Source organism: Thalassophryne amazonica, chromosome 8, assembly GCF_902500255.1.
Source record: "Thalassophryne amazonica chromosome 8, fThaAma1.1, whole genome shotgun sequence".
NCBI lineage: Eukaryota > Metazoa > Chordata > Actinopteri > Batrachoidiformes > Batrachoididae > Thalassophryne > Thalassophryne amazonica.
In genome coordinates, this window is record NC_047110.1 from 10,765,225 (window position 1) to 10,781,942 (window position 16,718).

General features: G+C 41.7%; 1 protein-coding gene across 1 annotated transcript in view; it reads left to right on the forward strand.

Moving 5' to 3' along the window:
* The window catches only part of asz1 (ankyrin repeat, SAM and basic leucine zipper domain containing 1), a 265,510-nt gene extending 253,888 nt beyond the window's left edge, over positions 1-11,622 (forward strand). The window contains 1 exon segment of the mRNA XM_034175985.1: positions 11,336-11,622. Within this exon segment, the coding sequence (XP_034031876.1) occupies positions 11,336-11,512 (177 nt within the window). The 3' untranslated portion in view covers positions 11,513-11,622.
* The last annotated feature ends 5,096 nt before the right edge of the window (positions 11,623-16,718 follow it).

Consider the following 16,718-nt stretch of genomic DNA (forward strand, 5'->3'; position numbering starts at 1 on the left):
AAAATCACAGACAACTTCACACGTTTAAGTAACAGTACATATCACAGTCAGGCAATTTGATGATGATGAATTTCACTGAGCAATTATTGTATGACGTTCAGATAATTTGGTTTAGTTGCGGGAGTTTAAGAATGAATTTCGTCCTAATCAGCAGGGAATTTACTTTAGTATTTATTAACGAGAGATATTGTTAATGAAAGTGGATAGAATTAAAATAAAGCCACTGTTTATGTCTGACATCATGCCCTGGTCTTACTTGGATCATGCGCTATGCAGCTGGTCTCCGTGAGGTCCATTGCTGGTTTTCAGTCAAGGAACCGTCCGTCCGCACAGCTGTCTCCGGTACCTTGGCAAAGGGACTCTGCTGGTCACCGCGCCCGGTTTCGTGGGTCAGCAGGAGTGCTTTCAGTCGTAATTGCTGTGACTTGCAACGGCAGTTCACTCTCTGTTGCGGCTTAATTGACCTGGATGTTTTTATTTCTGCAACGCTTGTAGTCTGGGATCGTCAGAATAAAGGCTTGAGTGTCTTTATTTCTTTTATTCGCCAAAATAAAAATTCGTCTTTTGTCGTCTTTGGAAGCTGGGTCAAATCAAAAACTCAATACAAAAATAGTTGACTTTGTGAGAAAAATGTTCACGAGAGGAATTTGGAGTTTAAGAAGAAAAAAAAGGTTTTAATTTGAAAAATCATCAAAGGGAGTTAAATGCACTTTACAAAAGTTGAAAAGTTAACTCAGCCACATGGGGTGTGCAGCCAGTACATTCTGAGTGCCAGTCCCAAGCCCGAATAAATGAGGAGGGTTGCGTCAGGAAGGGCATCCAGCGTAAAACAAGCCAACCCAACTATGCAGACGAAGAATCGAATTTCCGTACCGGATTGGTCGCGGCCCGGGTTAACAACGTCCACCACCGGTGCTGTTGCCCAACAGGGTGCCGGTGGAAATTGGGCTACTGCTGGGCGAAGATGACGAAGAAGAGGAGGAGAACGTTTCCACAAACAGCGGGAGAAGAAGAAAACTAGAAGGGTGGAAATGAGAGTGGGGACTTTGAATGTTGGTAGTATGACTGGTAAAGGGAGAGAGCTGGCTGATATGATGGAGAGGAGAAAGGTGCTGGAGGTTAAGCGAGTGTCTGACAGCGAGTGTCTGACAGGGTGATGAGTGTGAAGTTGGAAATTGAAGGGGTGATGATGAATATCATCAGTGCATGTGTCCCACAGGTAGGTTGTGAGATGAAGGAGAAGGAAGATTTCTGGAGTGTGTTAGATGAGGTGGTGGTGAGTGTGCCCAAGCATGAAAGAGTGGTGATAGGAGCGGACTGCAATGGGCATGTTGGTGAACGGAACAGAGATGATGAGGAAGTAATGGGTAGATATGGTATCAAGGATAGGAATGGGGAAGTACAGATGGTAGTTGTTTTTGCAAAAAGGATGGAAATGGCTGTGGTGAATACCTACTTTAAGAAAAGGGAGGAACACAGGGTAACATATAAGAGTGGAGGACGGTGCACACAGGTGGAGTACATTCTTTATAGGCGATGCAAGCTAAAAGAAATCAGAGACTGTAAGGTGGTGGCAGGAGAGAGTGTCATTAGACAGCATAGGATGGTTGTTTGTAGGATGACTTTAGAGGTAAAGAAGAAGAAGAGAGTGAGAGCTCAACAAAGGATCAGATGGTGGAAGCTGAAGGAGGAAGACTATTGTGTGAAATTTATTGAGGAGGTGAGAGAAGCACTGGTTGGAGGGGAAGCAGTTTTGGACAAGTGGAAAAGTACTGCAGATGTGGTGAGGGAGACAGCTAGGACAGTACTGGGTATGACATCTGGACAGTGGAAGGAAGATAAGGAGACTTGGTGGTGGAATGAAGAGGTCCAGGAAAGCATAAGAAGAAAGAGGGTGGCGAAAACGTTTTGGGATAGTCGGAGAGATAAAGAAAGTAGACAGGTGTACAAGGAGATGTGGCGTAAGGCGAAAAGAGAAGTGGCAAAAGCAAAGGAAAAGGCATACTGCGAGCTGTACAAGAAGTTGAATAGTAAGGAAGGAGAAAAGGACTTGTATGATTGGTAGGATTGCATGGCAGTAGAGTTTCTAACCAGATTGTTTAGTAAAATCTTGGAAAGTGAGAGGATGCCTGAGGAGTGGAGATGAAGTGTGCTGGTTCCTATTTTCAAGAACAAAGGTGATGTGCAGAGCTGCAGTAACTACAGAGGCATAAAGTTGATCAGCCACAGCATGAAGTTATGGGAAAGAGTAGTAGAAGCTAGGCTTAGAAAACAGGTGAAGATCTGTGAGCAGCAGTATGGTTTCATGCTGAGAAAGAGCACTACAGATGCAATGTTTGCGCTAAGAATACTGAAGTACAGAGAACGCCAGAAAGAGTTACATTGTGTGTTTGTGGACTTAGAAAAAGCGTATTACAGGGTGCCAAGAGAAGAGCTGTGGTATTGTATGAGGAAATCTGGAGTGGCAGAGAAGTATGTTAGGGTAGTACAGGACATGTACAAGAATAGTGTGCCAGCGGTGAGATGCGCAGTAGGAATGACAGACTCATTCAAGGTGGAGGTGGGATTACACCAAGGATCAGCTCTGAGTCCTTTCTTGTTTGCAGTGGTGATGGACAGGTTGACGGATGAGATCAGACAGGAGTCCCCATGGACTATGATGTTTGCAGATGATATTGTGATCTTTAGTGAGAGTAGTGAGCAAGTTGATTCTAGTCTGGAGAGGTGGAGATATGCCTTGGAGAGAAGGGGAATGAAAGTCAGTAGAAGCAAGACTGAGTACATGTGTGTGAATGGGAGGGAGCCCAGTGGAATAGTGCAGTTACAAGGAGTAGAAGTGGTGAAAGTAGATGAGTTTAAATATCTGGGTTCAACTGTTCAAAGTAATGGAGAGTGTGGTAAAGAGGTGAAGAAGAGAGTGCAGGCAGGGGGGAGTGGGTGGAGAAAGGTGGCAGGAGTGATTTGTGACCAAAGAATATCAGCAAGCGGTTTAGAGACAGTGGCACTAACAAAAAGACAGGAGGCAGAGCTGAAGATGTTGAGATTCTTTTTGGGAGTGACAAGAATGGACAAGAGTAGGAATGAACATATCAGAGGGACAGCTCAGGTGGGACGGTTTGGAGACAAAATCAGAGAGGCGAGATTGAGATGGTTTGGACATGTGCAGAGGAGGGGCCCAGGGTATATAGTGAGAAGGATGCTGAGGATGGAGCCACCAGGCAGGAGGAGAAGAGGGAGACCAAAGAGGAGGTTTATGGATGTGCTGAGGGAGAACATGCAGGTGGTTGGTGTGACAGAGGAAGATACAGAGGACAGGGTGAGATTGAAACGATTGATCTGCTGTGGCGACCCCTAACGGGAACAGCCGAAAGTCAAAGAAGAAGAAGAGTCACATTTAGTCATTCACATATAATTTTGTTGTTTTTGTTTTTGTTTGTTTGTCATGTTTTAGTCGACTAAAAGTCTCAACATTTTAGTCGAGTTTTAGTCAAACGAATCAAATCAAATCAATTTTATTTATATATCGCCAAATCACAACAAACAGTTGCCCCAAGGCGCTTTATATTGTAAGGCAAAGCCATACAATAATTACGGAAAAACCCCAACGGTCAAAACGACCCCCTGTGAGCAAGCACTTGGCAACAGTGGGAAGGAAAAACTCCCTTTTAACAGGAAGAAACCTCCAGCAGAACCAGGCTCAGGGAGGGGCAGTCTTCTGCTGGGACTGGTTGGGGCTGAGGGAGAGAACCAGGAAAAAGACATGCTGTGGAGGGGAGCAGAGATCAATCACTAATGATTAAATGCAGAGTGGTGCATACAGAGCAAAAAGAGAAAGAAACACTCAATGCATTATGGGAACCCCCCAGCAGTCTAAGTCTATAGCAGCATAACTAAGGGATGGTTCAGGGTCACCTTTTTCTATTTATTTCAGAGATAATTTTCATTTATTCATTCCAATTGACTTGTGTTCCACAGCTGAAATATTGATTAAATGTCTGGAACAACAAATGTGAAATGAGATTTATTGTCATTGTCATTACACAAATGCAATAACAACAAAATTATGTTTACACTCAAATTACCTCAGACAAAATACAGCAATTAATCCACAATTATTACTAGTTTACCGTAATAATGGCACACATCAGAATGAAAGACAACACATATACATTTGACGTTGTTTATGTGCACTAAACTTGAAGCAGTCCGTCATCTGAATTGAGGCAAAGTGGGTGAAGGCTGCAGCAGGGGAGGCTGTACCGCCCAGCTTGGGGAGTTGAAGGCTGCAGCAGTAAAAATAAACCATGCTGCCTTCAGGGTGGCATGGAGGAAGCCAGGGTGAGGGGAGTGGAGAGACACGGGGGGGGGGGGGGGGTAATAGGGATGGAGGGAGGATGACATGCGTCGTGTGCAGATGAGTTGAGTTTCTGTCAGTTTCTGTCCATGTGTACGTAAAGTCTGACGTTGCTAGGCAACAGCAGGCTGGGGGGGGGGGGTAGATAGATGAGAAGGGGGAGCCGAATTCCTTCAACAAGGCCGTAGATTCTTCTGGGGGGAGAAGCAGGGCATTTGACCTTCAGGAGCCTGCCATGTTGATATTAGACAGAGAGATACAGAATTCCATTTATTGCACCTCTGACCGTCTACAGTCCAAATTTGTGAAGAATATTCTCTGGTCCTCAGTAATGCTGCATTTACACATAATGACGACAAGTCACAAATGCCACGAAGTACACATTCTTGGCCGCTGATCACGAATGTAATGATTCGGGACAGAGGCGTCAGGTGTCCTCAGGAACTGCTGCAACCTGTTACCATGCGTTACGATTAATGGCACGTGTTGCTGGAGAATTATCAGGAATCATTATGCACGGTCAAGAATAGTGTTCCGCGTTGTTGCGCGCTATTGCATGTAACAGCGCATCGTTAAATTCTGTCACGTTGTGAACAAGGTGAATTTTCTCTACACGCACACCCATATTCATCCAACCGAATTCAGATCGCTCCAGTTTTTCAGAACTTTGTGACTGTATGCGTAGTTGGGCTCTGTGCCATGGAGAGCCGAGTTTAATTGTGCGCACGTGACAGAAAACTGATTTGTCGTGGCGCGCAGTGAAATGTGATGCCGCGTTACAAGTCGTGTCAAAACTTGACAGTTTCCGTGTCACTTCGTAATAATGCGTGACAGTTTGAGCGCCAAGAACTATCACAGGAACCACTACGAACGTTGTCACTTTCTATTAAGGATCAATACTCATCAAGATGGATCAATACGCTCAGTTGCGACCTCCACGACGTGAGACGAAATGAGGGTGGTGTGTGACATTCGTGGAAGATTTTTTTGACAGGCAAAAACATGCTCCACGAATATCAAGAATATCACGCACCAACACGCACTATTAAGAAACCTATTCAGATGCATTAAGTCACATTAAGAATGTCAGGAACGTGTCACGAATGACAGAAAAATGACATTCGTAACACGTCTTGGTTATGTGCAGTGGTGGGCACACTTCCGATAATCCGATAGCAGATAATTATCGAAGATAATGTTTTCATTATCAGATTATCTTTTTAGATAAATTTAAAAACCATCATCGGACTAATTATCTAAAGATGAATTACCGTCCGATAACTTTTAGACGGATAACGTACTAAACTAAGTTGAACAGTGAAAAACATTTTTAAAACTGTTAAAGCTGTTGAGACCTACCTGTTAAAGGTTTCCTAATAGGCATGTTATTCTACCCTCTGCAAACAGAAACCACTCTCGTCTGTAAGCAAAGGAGAACTGGTGACCAAAAAAAAAGACATTTCCTTTAACACCATACTAATATAATCGTAATGTCACCAAGTCATCCAGAGGCATACATGTTTAACTTATGGTTCAAATTTTAACCACTCATTTTAAACAAGTTATTTAAAATTATTGTCATGTCTGAAGTTATAAAGTGAAAATATCAGATATATGTTTTTGTTTTAAAGTAATGTGCTAATTTTTAAGGTTTTGTGAGCACATGCTGTGCCAGGCAGTAATGCATTATGGGTAGCATAAGGTAATCTGACGTTCACGACAGGACAAATGCATTTCAGACACTCTGTTCAGGGTCCACAGATAACAGCATTAAACTCTAGTGCCTAAAACTCTCGTGAATATATTCTCTGGGTTTATAGACGTTAGTGTATTTGCGTTTGTTAAATTCCACGCATCTTAAATGTAGCAGACACGGATTATCTGGAATTTTGTTAGACATTTTTTCAAGGCCGCTACTGCCATCTACTGGCTAGGAGTGTTCATGGCAGTATTAAACGTCTGGGTACATGGCTGCTCTCAAAGTGTTGGTATTGTCCATTGTCCAGGCGCTTTTTGTGTGCATATATTTGTTAACTTTGTATTCTAAAACTACGGTTAGAAGTAATTCCGACTCCTTATCGGTCCACACGAACGAGGTTGGCGCCATGTTTTTAGTTTTTGTGGAAGTGACGACAAGAGAATAAGGCTCCTGATTGGATAGAATTTTAATCAGTACCGCCACCCAAAGGTTTGGCAGACTAATTACAACACATTTATACGGTTCGATGTGGATGGATTTTTTTTTTTTTACGACGTAGTGTGGATGAAGTTTTTTCCCCAAACTGAAAGGGTAAGATATTCGGTTTTACAAATACCCGACAACGTGTGTACATGGCCTTATGGCTGTGAAAGGCACTATATAAATAAATTTACTTACTTACTTACTAATATTGAGTGCACGTTTTACAACATCATAAAAGTTTTAAAACATGCAATTGCAATAACACTTCCAGGGCTCCGTAAAAATGCCTGTTTTTACAAATAAAAATGGAATATTTTACAAAAGCCACATTTATCTTTAAGCCAACACACGACGTCACATTAACGTGTTGGTTTACATAATGGATTACTGAACCAACCACTGTTTAGCACTTTTACCCAGAATGCTTTGCAGTCTGTGTTTGTTACAAAACCTCAGAATTAGTGCCTTATTCAACATTAAAAGATATATGTTATATTTTAACTTTGTACAAATGACAGAATTGACATTAATGGAGTTATTCTGTCAGTATTTTCAAAAAACCATAAGTTAGTATGACTTTATTTTTCAAGACCTCCGCCTGACCGGAGTGTTGAAATTGATAAGGAGCTGGCTTTATGGCTGCTCTCGGTGTGCCTCTGTGGTGGGAGCGTTGTTGTAAACAAGAGCTTCCAGCAGGGGCAGAATGTTGAAAGAAAAATGATTATGATTAGTAAAGAGTTGATTTCGTGAGTGCTCTCAGGATTTGTCTGTGCTGTTTCTTGCAGGGGGCAGCATGGTCAAACATTCTTGCTTATTCTTTAGGTCTTTTACCGCTTTTGATGCTTTCAAAAGCAATCGTGTTAAAAATCAATTTCAGCTCTTTAGTAACTGCAAATGTCCCATAAACAACACTGGAATTTATCGGTTATCGATTATCTGTAACTTCCGATACATTTTTGGGTGGTTTATCGGTTTATCTTTATCAAAGATAACTTTTAAGTTATCTTATTATCTGTTATCGAACTTAATTTTTTGGTTATCTGTGCCCACCACTGGTTATGTGTAAACGCACCTTAACACATTCCTTTGCAATGCAGCGATATACTCCAAGATGGTGTCCATTTGGCATTTGAGTTCAAGAGTTCACGCAGTCTGAGATTACACAGCATTGGCCACCTCATTAATCATGATGGACAGATGAGGGGATGAGATTCTGGTAGCAGCCGTCTTGTTAATATTCCTGTGGGTCAGGGCAGCGCTCTAGCCAATCAGCACCAAACCTCCCACCATAAAAGCGAATAGAAATGAATCTTCATGTCATGCTTCATTTCTCTTAGGTGTTGAGAGCATAGCCCGCTGGATAGGTTCCATCAGGGCACGCAGGGTCCCCCAGCCCTGATTTCCTTGTCAAAAAAATTGGTGTCAGTAGCATTGAGAAACTAGCTGATCAATTCCATGGTTAATCCAAATCTTAATTTGAAGAATTCACAGTCTGGTGAAGCTGGGACTTTGAATGTCAGAGCAGAGATAGAGAACAGAAAGGAGGAGAGGAGAGGAATGCAACCGTCCTTGCCGGAGTCCCAAGCTGATATCTTGAATGAATGAATGAATCTTGAATGCAACTTTGCTAAAAGTGTCTTGCTTGTTGATTCAATACACATTTACAAATGATGCACTTGTTCTGATGTTTTATATTTATTAGAAACACCAACAAAATAAAATAATATAAATATTATATAGTTAAATAATATAATTCTTGCAACTAGACTCTTATAGCCGAGCAGATTCAGAGGGGCATAAATGTAAAATGTTACTTTGACCCCGGCCTCCCCTACTATACTCACACCTGGAGAGCTGCAGCGTGACTGTGGTCAGCCTGGTGCTTTGAGACTTTGACACTGGGATAAGTTTTCCCCAACGGAACGGATGTCTCATTTTGGGGAAAAACAGCTTTGGTGGTTGTAGTATGCTGTCTGTTTTACAACATTTGGAAAGAGGTGTCATTTGATTTAAAACGGTGATTTGCTTTGACGTTATTGATTGTGGAATGATCCGTCTTTCCAGCTTTACTCGGCAGATGATGTCGGTTTGTAATGCAGTGCCGCCTGAGGGCATTCAATGTTGGTTTTCGGCCTTGCCGCTTACATGTAGAAAGTTTTCCAGATTCTCTGACTCTTCTGATTATATTATGGACCGTAGATGATGGAATCCCTAAATTTCTTGCAATTGAACATCAAGAAACATTGTTCTTAAACTGTTGGACTATTTTTTCACACAGTTGATCACAAAGTAGTGATCCTCACCCCATCGTTGCTTGTGAATGGCTGAGCCATGGGGATGCGCCTTTTTTACCCAATCATGACACTTGCCTGTTTCCAATTAACCTGTTCACCTGTGGAAAGTTCCAAACAGGTGTTCTTTGAGCATTTATCAACTTTCCTAGTCTTTTATTGCCACTGTCCCAACTTTTTTGAAACGTGTTGCAGGCATCCATTTCAAAATGAGCAAATATTTTCACAATAACAAAAAAGTTTATTAGCTTGAACTTTAAATATTTTGACTTGTGGTGTGTTCAGTTGACTATAGGTTGAAGAAGATTTGGAGTTGTATTGTATTCTGTTTTTATTTACATTTCACACAATGTCCCAACTTCATTGGAGTATTCTGGCTTATTTTTTCACGATCAGCCTGATGATGTCAGGCCAAGGGTAGTTGTGAGTTTTTCCAGTTTTCTATTAGAAAGCCTTATCCATTGCAATGCAGAAGTGTATAAAATCAAATCAAATCAATTTTATTTATATAGCGCCAAATCACAACAAACAGTTGCCCCAAGGCGCTTTATATTGTAAGGCAAAGCCATACAATAATTACGGAAAAACCCCAACGGTCAAAACGACCCCCTGTGAGCAAGCACTTGGCGACAGTGGGAAGGAAAAACTCCCTTTTAACAGGAAGAAACCTCCAGCAGAACCAGGCTCAGGGAGGGGCAGTCTGAGTTTAAAAGCAGGAAATTAGAGGTCATCCATGTCTTTATGTCTGTAAGACATTCCTGCAGTTTAGCTAATTGGTGTGTGTCCTCTGGCTTCATGGATAGATAAAGCTGGGTATCATCTGCGTAACAATGAAAATTTAATCAATGCTGTCTAATAATACTGCCTAAGGGAAGCATGTATAAAGTGAATAAAATTGGTCCTAGCACAGAACCTTGTGGAACTCCATAATTAACCTTAGTCTGTGTAGAAGACTCCCCATTTACATGAACAAATTGTAATCTATTAGATAAATATGATTCAAACCACCGCAGCGCAGTGCCTTTAATACCTATGGCATGCTCTAATCTCTGTAATAAAATTTTATGGTCAACAGTATCAAAAGCAGCACTGAGGTCTACAGAACAAGCACAGAGATGAGTCCATTGTCTGAGGCCATAAGAAGATCATTTGTAACCTTCACTAATGCTGTTTCTGTACTATGATGAATTCTAAACCCTGACTGAAACTCTTCAAATAGACCATTCCTCTGCAGATGATCAGTTAGCTGTTTTACAACTACCCTTTCAAGAATTTTTGAGAGAAAAGGAAGGTTGGAGATTGGCCTATAATTAGCTAAGATAGCTGGGTCAAGTGATGGCTTTTTAAGTAATGGTTTAATTACTGCCACCTTAAAAGCCTGTGGTACATAGCCACCTAATAAAGATAGATTGATCATATTTAAGATCGAAGCATTAATTAATGGTAGGGCTTCCTTGAGCAGCCTGGTAGGAATGGGGTCTAATAGACATGTTGATGGTTTGGAGGAAGTAACTAATGAAAATGCTGTTTCTGTACTATGATGAATTCTAAAACCTGACTGAAACTCTTCAAATAGACCGTTGTGAGACAGGTTAGTTTTACCCTACTGATGATGTGTTGTTTCAATAGTAATCCTGCTCAGTACGAGAGGAACCGCAGATTCAGACATTTGGTGTATGTGCTTGGCTGAGGAGCCAATGGTGCGAAGCTACCATCTGTGGGATTATGATTGAACGCCTCTAAGTCAGAATCCTGCCTAGACGAAGCGATACCGAAGCGCTGTGGATTTTCAGTTGGCCCCTGATAGCTGGGCCTCCCCCCCGGGGGGGTGAGCAGAGCCGCTCATGACTGGACTGGGGCGCCCCTCTCCTCCCACGCAACTCATGTTTGTGGAGAACCTGGTACTAAATCACTTGCAGACGACCTGATTGTCATGCAAGAATGTCATGCAGTTTGGAAATCCAGGCCAGGTTCCAGTCATAGAGGGTAACTGCCCTCTGTACGCACAGCAAAAAAAGTGTCAGTGATTGTTCTTGGAGGATGTTGGGGAGATAAAGCTGGTGTGTTTCATGGGCTTCCTCCTTGTTGACATGGTGTCCCAAGAGTGTAGGGGTAAGGTGTTGGCTGCCTGTGGCTTGCAGCGCATGTTCCATCAGGCCAACATCTTTACCCTAGGTCCTGGAGATGCAGGCATATGAGGAGTACTACAAACAGACTTCTGGTCCTCATCTGAACTTACAGATGTGGGACCAGCGACTGTGGCACACGCTAGCCCAACAGTCTCTTACTGCACATTGGTGAGAGACTACCTTTTTTGTCAACAGCCAGTTTGCCCGTGGTGAACTATAGGCCACTGGCCTGTCACCCTGGAATCCTGTTATTTTGAATTAAATATAGTGTTTTAATGATTTGCAAATTCTCCATAATCTGGTTTCATTTGCATTTTACTTTTTTTTTTTTTTTTTTAAAGAAGTTGTAGAAGGTGAGTTTTTCTCCTTTTTTTTACAGATTGACAAGTCTGAAGACGGCTGTCTGCTTCATCCACCTGACTCTGGCAGACACTGGAGGATGCCATCCCTGACCAGTGTCATGCTGGGTGTAGTTGGAGCCGGTGTCATCTTTTTCCTCCTCAACAAAACCTCTAGTGGCAAGTTTGAGCTGCTGATGCACAGCGATGTCTGCTGAGAGTGCATGTGTCTTTAAGTGAGCTCATTTAATTTTGGTTTTGACTTTGCAAGTAGGAATGTGGATGGTTTGATTTGTTCATGAAAACTCAGTTTTTTCAGTTTGTGCTGAGTTGTTGTTGAATTTTGTAAGTTGTTTTAGATGTTTGTGGTTTAAGAGAAAATAATTTGTTTGATTGGCTTGTTTCTGTATTCCAGAACTGAGGATGATACATATAATCAAAATAATCAGACTTTACAGTGAATTCAAACATTTTTTGTTTCTTTGTGTTATACATTTTGTGTGCTTCATGCCTGTGTGTGATAGAGTGAACATTAAGTTGTACCTAAGAAACTGTTGCTTCCATGAATAATAAATCAAACTGTTATATAAATCAATAGACAAAATAAATGAAAGGCATCAGAGGGCTGATGCATATCCTGCACACTCTACACACCACAATATAAATATGCAAGTGAATTGCATATATATATATATATATATATATATATATATATATATATATATATATATATATATATATATATATATGTATGTATACACACACAGTAGTGTTCAGAATAATAGTAGTGCTATGTGACTAAAAAGATTAATCCAGGTTTTGAGTATATTTCTTATTGTTACATGGGAAACAAGGTACCAGTAGATTCAGTAGATTCTCACAAATCCAACAAGACCAAGCATTCCAAGCAAAAAAGTAGAAAAGGGGGTGTTCACAATAATAGTAGCATCTGCTGTTGACACTACAAACTCAAAACTACGAGGGCTGTCAATAAAGTATAGGTCCTTTTTATTTTTTTTTCAAAAACTATATGGATTTCATTCATATGTTTTTGCGTCAGACATGCTTGAACCCTCGTGCGCATGCGTGAGTTTTTCCACGCCTGTCGGTGACGTCATTCGCCTGTGAGCACTCCTTGTGGGAGGAGTCGTCCAGCCACTCGTCGGAATTCCTTTGTCTGAGAAGTTGATGAGAGACTGGCGCTTTGTTTGATCAAAATTTTTTCTAAACCTCTGAGACACATCAAAGTGGACACGGTTCGAAAAATTAAGCTGGTTTTCAGTGAAAATTTTAACGGCTGATGAGAGATTTTGAGGTGATACTGTCGCATTAAGGACTTCCCACGGTGCAAGACGTCGCGCAGCGCTCTCAGGCGCCGTCGTCAGCCTGTTTCAAGCTGAAAACCTCCACATTTCAGGCTCTATTGATCCAGGACGTCGTGAGAGAACAGAGAAGTTTCAGAAGAAGTCGGTTTCAGCATTTTATCCGGATATTCCACTGTTAAAGGAGATTTTTTTAATGAAAGACGTGCGGACGGGTCCGCGCGTCGGGACGCAGCTGGCGCGGTGCGGCGGCACAGGAAAAACACCTCCGTGTTGATAACCATTTGTAAAATCCAGGCGGCTTTTGATGGCTTTCAGTGGAGTATATGAGAAATTGTTTAACAGCTGGACATGTTCCAACTTGTCCTTAAGGCTTCCAACGGAGGTGTTTTTCCTGTGGCGGAGCGTCGCGGCGGCTGCGAGCCGACGCTGCAATCCGTCCGCACGTCTTTCATTAAAAAAAATCTCCTTTAACAGTGGAATATCCAGATAAAATGCTGAAACCGACTTCTTCTGAAACTTCTCTGTTCTCTCACGACGTCCTGGATCAATAGAGCCTGAAATGTGGAGGTTTTCAGCTTGAAACAGGCTGACGACGGCGCCTGAGAGCGCTGCGCGACGTCTCGTACCGTGGGAAGTCCTTAAAGCGACAGTATCACCTCAAAATCTCTCATCAGCCGTTAAAATTTTCACTGAAAACCAGCTTCATTTTTCGAACCGTGTCCACTTCGATGTGTCTCACAGGTTTAGAAAAAATTTTGATCAAACAAAGCGCCAGTCTCTCAGCAACTTCTCAGACAAAGGAATTCCGACGAGGGGCTGGACGACTCCTCCCACAAGGAGTGCTCACAGGCGAATGACGTCATCGACAGGCGTGGAACAACTCACGCATGCGCACGAGGGTTCAAGCATGTCTGACGTAAAAACATATGAATGAAATCCATATAGTTTTTGAAAAAAATAAAAAGGACCTATACTTTATTGACAGACCTCGTATTATGTTTATTATGCACTGAGTGTTTCTTTCTCTTTTTGCTCTGTATGCACCACTCTGCATTTAATCATTAGTGACTGATCTCTGCTGTCTTCCACAGCATGTCTTTTTCCTGATTCTCTCCCCTCAGCCCCAACCAGTCCCAGCAGAAGACTGCCCCTCCCTGAGCCTGGTTCTGCTGGAGGTTTCTTCCTGTTAAAAGGGAGTTTTTCCTTCCCACTGTCGCCAAGTGCTTGCTCATAGGGCGTCGTTTTGACCGTTGGGGTTTTTTTTGTAATTATTGTATGGCTTTTGCCTTGCAATATAAAGCGCCTTGGGGCAACTGTTGTGATTTGGCGCTATATAAATAAAATTGATTTGATTTGATTTGATGTTCAAACTGCTTTTTTAGCAATCCTGTGAATCACTAAACTGTCTTCACTGTGAGTTGTAGCTTGAATTCAGAGTTTGGGGGTCATCTCACAAACTGTCTGCGGCCCTTGGACCCAAAAAGAACAATTTTACTCTCATCACTCCACAAAATATTCCTCCATTTCTCTTTAGGCCAGTTGATGTGTTCTTTGGCAAATTGTAACCTCTTCTGCACATGTCTTTTATTTAACAGAGGGACTTTGCAGGGGATTCTTGCAAATAAATTAGCTTCACACAGGCGTCTTCTAACAGTCACAGCACTTACAGGTAACTCCAGACTGTCTTTGATCATCCTGGAGCTGATCAGTGGGTGAGCCGTTGCCATTCTGCTTATTCTTCTAAACATTTTGATGGTTGTTTTCCATTTTCTTCCACGCTTCTCTGATTTTTTTTTTTTTTTTTTTTGTCCATTTTAAAGCATTGGAGATCATTGTAGATGAACAGCCTATACGTTTTTTCACCTGCGTATGTTTTCCCCTCTCCAATCAACTTTTTAATCAAACTATGCTGTTCTTCTGAACAATGTCTTGAACGTCCCATTTTCCTCAGGCTTTCAAAGAGAAAAGCATGTTCAACAGGTGCTGGCTTCATTCTTAAGTAGGGGACACCTGATTCACACCTGTTTGTTCCACAAAATTGACGAACTCACTGACCAAATGCCACACTACTATTATTGTGAACACCCCCTTTTCTACTTTTTTTTTTACTAATAGCCAAATTTCATAGCCTTAAGAGTGTGCATATCATGAATGCTTGGTCTTGTTGGATTTGTGAGAATCTACTGAATCTACTGGTACCTTGTTTCCCATGTAACAATAACAAATATACTCAAAACCTGGATTAATCTTTCTAGTCACATAACACTATTATTATTCTGAACACTACTGTATATATATATACAGTGAGGAAAATAAGTATTTGAACACCCTGTGATTTTGCAAGTTCTCCCACTTAGGAATCATGGAGGGGTCTGAAATTTTCATCTTAGGTGCATGTCCACTGTGAGAGACATTATCTAAAAAAAAATCTGGAAATCACAATGTATTATTTTTTAATAATTTATTTGTACGTTACTGCTGCAAATAAATGAACACCTGTGAAAATCAATGTTAATATTTGGTACAGTAGCCTTTGTTTGCAGTTACAGAGGTCAAACGTTTCCTGTAGTTTTTCACCAGGTTTGCACACACTGCAGCAGGGATTTTGGTCCACTCCTCCATACAGATCTTCTCTTTATCTTTCAGGTTTGGAGTTTCAGCTCCATCTAAAGATTTTCGATTGAGTTCAGGTCTGGAGACTGGCCAGGCCACTCCAGGACCTTGAAATGGTTCTTACGGAGCCCCTCCTTAGTTGCCCTGGCTGTGTGTTTGGGGTCATTCTCATGCTGGAAGACCCAGCCATGACCCATCTTCAATGCTCTTACTGAGGGAAGGAGGTTGTTTGCCAAAATCTCACAATACATGACCCCATCCATCCTCCCTTCAATACAGTGCAATTGTCCTGTCCCCTTTGCAGAAGAGCACCCCCAGAGTATGAAGTTTCCACCCCCATGCTTCACGGTTGGGATGGTTTTCTTGGGGTTGTTCTCATCCTCTAAACATGGTAAGTGGAGTTGATTCCAAAAAGCTCTATTCTGGTCTCATCTGACCATATGACCTTCTCCCATGCCTCCTCTGGATCATCCAGATGGTCACTGGTGAACTTCAAACGGGCCTGGACATGTGCTGGCGTGATCAGGAGGACCTTGCTGCCCTGCAGGATTTTAAACCATGACAGCATCATGTGTTACTAATGTAATCTTTGTGACTGTGGTCCCAGCTCTCTTCAGGTCATTGACCAGGTCCTCCTGTGTAGTTCTGAGCTTTCTCAGAATCATCCTTACCCCACAAAGTGAGATCTTGCATGGAATCCCAGACCGAGGGAAATTGACAGTCATCATGTGTTTCTTCCACTTTCTAATAAATAATCATAACAGTTGTTGTCTTCTACCAAGCTGCTTGCCTGTTGTCCTGTAGTCCATCCCAGCCTTGTGCAGGTCTCCAGTTTTGTCCCTGGTGTCCTTAGACAGCTCTTAGACAGGTTGGAGTGTGATTGATTGAGTGTGTGAACAGGTGTCTTTCATACAGGTAACAAGTTCAAACAGGTGCAGTTATCACAGGTAAAGAGTGCAGAATAAGAGGGCTTCTTAAAGAAAAATTAACAGGTCTGTGTGAGCCAGAATTCTTGCTGGTTGGTAGGTGTTCAAATACTTATTTGCAGCAGTAATGTACAAATAAATTATTAAAAAATCATACATTGTGATTTCCGGATTTTCTAGATTGTCTCTCACAGTGGACATGCACCTAAGATGAAAATTTCAGACCCCTCCATGATTTCTAAGTGGGAGAACTTGCAAAACCGCAGGGTGTTCAAATACTTCTTTTCCCTCACTATATATATATATATATATATATATATATATATATATATATATATATATATATATATATATATATATATATATATATATATGTAATGGTGTCTTTTGACTACAGCATGTGTGACTTCATCATATGATTCCGTTCTGGCATCCTGTGTTCAGTAGCCATCCCGCTATTTGTATCTCGGACAGAGAGAAAAAGAGCAGAACCAGTCTCCCAGAAAACTACACCTAATGGTCCAGTCACACGGCAACCATGATTCCTGAAAGAAAGGGGG